We start from the raw sequence: 5,104 nt of genomic DNA on the forward strand, positions 1-5,104 counted from the left end.
CTGACGCGTTCCGTTCGGAACAATAAATAGAGGGAACAAGGCTCCTTCCACTTCACAAGTCTGAGAAGACGCATGAAGAAGTTCTTGCTTCAACAGTGATTGAACGGAACTCCTCTGCCTTCGTCCCGTTATTATAGAACATTCCGGATTGATAACGTAACACTTACTTGAACTATAGTAGCAAAATAGTCGAAGGAACTTTATTTTTGTACATTTCATTTTGATATAAAAGAAAATCTGCCAAGATGGAGTCTCAGATCCGCCAGAACTATCACCACGATTGCGAAGCTGCCATCAACCGGATGATCAACATGGAGATGTTTGCCTCCTACACCTACACTTCAATGGTAAGGAGTCTACCAAGATGACCGTTTTGTTGATCTACCTGTGTATTATTATTCCTGGGCCTAAATGCCATTTTTCACCTGACTTTTCTACAGGCCTAGACAATTAAAGAACCAAGAAATGTAACTCCCTCTAGTTCATATTTGAGTTTTACTTTGTTAAGAACTTTCAGGTAGATATAGCATTCAAATGAAGCCGGGAATCTATCCTACCTTGGACAGAGCGCGTAACAACTCCTTGACGGGTTAATTGTCAGGTTACCAAGTAGACTACAGGCTAGACTGATTCATGCCTTTGTCATCACGTTTAGTTGCCACAACAAGAACATAATGCTGTTATGTTTTTTTTCTATTAAACAGTTTTATATTTATCCACCTAGGCTTTCTATTTCTCCCGTGACGATGTGGCTCTGCCTGGCTTCGCGCATTTCTTCAAGGAGAACAGCGACGAGGAGCGGGAGCACGCCGACAAGCTACTCTCCTTCCAGAACAAGAGAGGTGGACGCATTTTACTCCAGGACATCAAGGTGAGCCCCTGAGCATCTAAAAACACATTTAGATTGTAGACTGATAGAAATGTCTTTACTCCATGGAGTGTCTACAGCATTAAGTTTATCTAGAGAACCTGGAGTAGTCCTGAACATACTGTCTCTAACCACTGAACTGACAGTGTGAGGGGTGTTACTCTGTTCACTTTATCCTAACCTTAATGTCTGCTAGTAGTCCCTAACACTTCTGTGTTCACTCTGTCCTGTGTAGAAGCCAGAACGTGATGAGTGGGGCAATGGGCTGGAGGCCATGCAGTGTGCTCTGCAGCTGGAGAAGAATGTGAACCAGGCCCTGCTGGACCTGCACAAGATTGCCTCTGACAAGGTTGACCCCCATGTAAGTTATATTGGAACTGCACATACCATGTATTTATCACATAGAATACAGGTACTGTCCCAGGAGATGAGCAGGTTGTTGTAGCTCTAACTAATGACACAAGATTGTGTGACCTGCTTCACACACACACACAATAGTCCACTGATGCACACTAGACACACAATGCAGCTAATGCCTAAGTTTGCATAAGGGGTGGCAGGTTGCCTAGTGGTTAGAGCGTTGGTCCAGTAACAAAGGTTGCTGGATTGAATCCCCTAGCTGACCAGGTAAAAATGTTCTGCCCCTGAAGAAGGCAGTTAACCCACTGTTCCACGTTAGGATCTCATTGTAAATAAGAATTTGTTCTTAACTGACTTGCCTTGTTAAAAAAGCTGGAAACACTCTGCACTTATGCCATTACCACCAGGTTCTTGTTACTGTATCTACAATATTCTGTTATTCTCTTGTCTGACCTGTGTTTTCTCTCTTTAGCTGTGTGACTTCCTGGAGACCCATTACCTGAACGAACAGGTGGAGGCCATTAAGAAGCTGGGTGACCACATCACCAACCTCACCAAGATGGATGCTGTCAAAAACAAGATGGCAGAGTACCTGTTTGACAAGCACACCCTGGGAGGCCAGAGCTAAACCACTTCCATCCCCAGGCTACGGCATCCAGCCTCAGACCAGGACTCCTGGCTTCTCTGATAGATCCTACTGGCTTTGTGTTTAGAGGGAGGGGAGAGTGTTAAACTGGTGCAGTGCAACACAGCTGTAACATTGAGGTGTTTTTGTTGACAACACTATTGTATTGGAGGCAAGGCGTCTTGTAAAACAATAAAAAGAAAAAGCATTGACTTGTAATGGATGTTGTAACAGTCTATTCAGGTTCTTTGCTCCGTCTTACTGAGCATCTCAATACCCAGTGATAAATACTGACAGTTGTAGAACTACTAGTGACTGAGGGTCATAACAATAAAAATTTAACATGAGGTTTATAAAGGACATTACCTGTCACCAGAAGGCACTAGTAAAATAAATGTTAGACATGTCAATTAAGGGCCCAACTGTCAACGTTTTACCCATAAGTGGGTAACTAGTCAAGGTGGACCTTCACTCAGCATCTCAGGTCATTAGACGACCTAGAGGTAAATCAAAACCTTGCTTCCTGCTCGGTAAATCCAAATGGCGCAATTCTCTAGTGATGGTGAAGTTTGGCTCTTACTGAAACACAACTAAATCTTTACTCATTTTGTTTCAGTTGGTAATGCCCAATAGTTCCCCTACAGCAAACTATGAACTGAATTCTCAAAATAGTAGTGATTCTACAAGCCTCTAGATCACCATAACCGGCTTATTGGAGCTGTCATAAGGTTGCAAAGCTACTGGTAATTTACCAAAATTACTGAAGTCTTCTGTAACAGGGAATCTAACTTCGGTAATTTATACTTTAACTGGGAATATTGCTATTTTTCATGTGTCCATATAGTGCATGGGATTCTAGTGGATAGACCAGATGGTTGAAGGGGAAAATAACCTTAAAGTGTTTTATCAACAATGGCATTCTCAATAAATATGCAACTCATCCATTTTTCTTTACACAACTGCCACCAACATTTACAACCATGAAATATTGACATGGTAAAAATATTTTTCACTTTTTTTTAAATTAAATGTGATAGCATTCTTTAAGTTGGTTTACATTTAGGGTAATGTTTTGTGGCTTTGTCATTCTATTTTAAAGTATATTTTACATGTGATAAGGCCACAAGGAAGGCCAGAGAGTTGTGATAATTTGAAGTATCCAAAAAGGCCACTAGATAGCACCTGACTAAATGACATAACTTGACATTTACCAACATTTCTTTATGGATCCCTATTAGCTGCTGTCAAGGCAGCAGTTACTCTTCATGGGGTCCAGCAAATTAAAGGCAGTTCTATACAATAAAACTAACATTACATTACTAAACAGATTTCACAACACATTAAGGGTTTGCCCTCAGGCCACTTCTCTACTACCACATATCTACAACACAAAATCCATGTGTGTGTCTATAGTGCATATGGTATTGTCTGTGCCTATGTGTCTCTTCACAGTCCCATAAGCTGTATTTTTATCTAGTTTTTAAATCTTATTTTACTGCTTGAATGAGTTGCTTGATGTGGAATAGTAGCCATGTCATGGCTATGTACATTTTTAAATTTTAGTCATTTAGCAGACACTCTTATCCAGAGCGACTTACAGTAGTGAATGCATACATTTCATACGTTATTTTTTTTCTTCCCGTACTGGTCCCCCGTGGGAGTCGAACCCACAACCCTGGCGTTGCAAACACCATGCTCTACCAACTGAGCCACACAGGACCAGTACTGTGTAGTACTGTGCACCTCCCATAATCTGTTCTGGACGTGGGGACTGTAAAGAGACCTGGTGGCATGTCTTGTGGGGTATGCATTGGTGTCTGAGTTGTGTGCTAGTAGTTTAAACTGACAGCTCGGTGCATTCAACATGTCAATACTTCTCACAAATACAAGTAGTGATGAAGTAAATCTCTCCTCTACTCTGAGCAATGTGAGATTGACATGCATAATGTTAGCTCTCTGTGTACATTTAAGGGTGAGCCGTGCTGCTCACTCAGTTCTGGGCCAATTGTAATTTTCCTAAGTCCCTCTTTGTGGCACCTGACCACACGACTGGACAGTAGTCCAGGTGCGACAAAACTAGGGCCTGTAGGACCTACCTTGTTGATAGTGTTAAGAAGGCGGAGCAGTGCTTTATTATGGACAGATCGCTCCCCATCTTAGTTACTGTTGTATCAATATGTTTTGACCATGACAGTTTACAATCCAGGGTAACTCCAATAAGTTTAGTCTCCTCAACTTGTTACATTTCTACATTATTCATTACAAGATTTAGTTGAGGTTTAGTGTTTTAATTTTAGGTCCCAAATACAATGCCTTTAGTTTTTGACATTCATGTATTTAGGACTAACTTATTTATTGCCATCCATTCTGAAACTGACTGCAGCTCTTAAGTGTTACAGTGATTTCAACTGCTGTAGTAGCTGATGTGTATAGTGTTGAGTCATCAGCGAACATAGACACACAGGCTTCACTCAGCGCCAGTGGCAGGTCATTAGTAAAGATAGAAAAAGTAAGGGGCCTAGACAGCTGCTCTGGGGAATGCCTGTCTCTACCTAGATTATGTTGGAGAGGATTCCATTGAAGAATACCCTCTGTGTTCTGTTAGACAGGTAACTCTAGATCCACAATATAGCAGGGGATGTGAAGCCATAATACTTACGCTTTTTCCAGCAGCAGATTATGATCAATAACGTCAAAAGCTGCAGAGAAGTGTTTAAAAATATATTTTTTATGTTTCTGTATTAAATAATTTAACCTTTATTTAACGAGGCAAGTCGGTTACAAACAACTTCTTATTTACAATGACGGCCAACACTGGGCAAATTGTGCACCACCCATTCTCGAGTTTGTTGAGCAGAGGCTGTTTATGTTTTGGTTCTACAAAGCTGTGTCCATAATAACATACAACAATCAATTAATTGCATTCAATATATTTTTCTTCTCTATGCTGCCTGCAGCATGATCTATTTTGCCTGTGCGCATATGACAGACAGTTCTTGGTCGGAGCACATCACCAAAGGATTGCATATTAATCTTCCTGTATAATTCATGCGGCCAGTTGGTCAAACTAAGAACTAATATGAGTCACTCAGAAAAAAACAAATCATGAGTCATGACTCTTGAGTCAGTAAAAAGTTGTTCCAAAAGAATTAATTGTTCTTGAACTGCACGTCATTAGCCAGAGGTGACACCACAGGGTCCAAGGTGGTGTGGCAAAATGTGTAAGTGTCTTTTCTGGGGCGTAGAGTGTT

The 5,104-nt window shown here is 41.0% G+C and overlaps 1 protein-coding gene across 1 annotated transcript; it reads left to right on the forward strand.

The window, feature by feature from the left end:
* On the forward strand, positions 1–2,072 carry LOC106600763 (ferritin, middle subunit-like). The gene is made up of 4 exons (XM_045714923.1): positions 1–347; positions 725–871; positions 1,104–1,229; positions 1,701–2,072. Exons 1-4 carry the CDS (start codon positions 246–248, stop codon positions 1,854–1,856), a joined length of 531 nt encoding a protein of 176 aa, XP_045570879.1. The 5' UTR covers positions 1–245; the 3' UTR covers positions 1,857–2,072.
* The last annotated feature ends 3,032 nt before the right edge of the window (positions 2,073–5,104 follow it).

The sequence above is a fragment of the Salmo salar genome, chromosome ssa03 (genome assembly GCF_905237065.1).
Source record: "Salmo salar chromosome ssa03, Ssal_v3.1, whole genome shotgun sequence".
Taxonomy (NCBI): Eukaryota; Metazoa; Chordata; class Actinopteri; order Salmoniformes; family Salmonidae; genus Salmo; species Salmo salar.

Excerpts from the sequence above, each read along its gene's own strand:
- LOC106600763 (XM_045714923.1), top strand. The coding sequence starts at position 246 with ATGGAGTCTCAGATCCGCCAGAACTATCACCACGATTGCGAAGCTGCC. Across the intron at positions 348-724 it reads CCTACACCTACACTTCAATG|GCTTTCTATTTCTCCCGTGA; the intron begins GTAAGGAGTCTA and ends TTATCCACCTAG. Across the intron at positions 1,230-1,700 it reads CTGACAAGGTTGACCCCCAT|CTGTGTGACTTCCTGGAGAC; the intron begins GTAAGTTATATT and ends TTCTCTCTTTAG.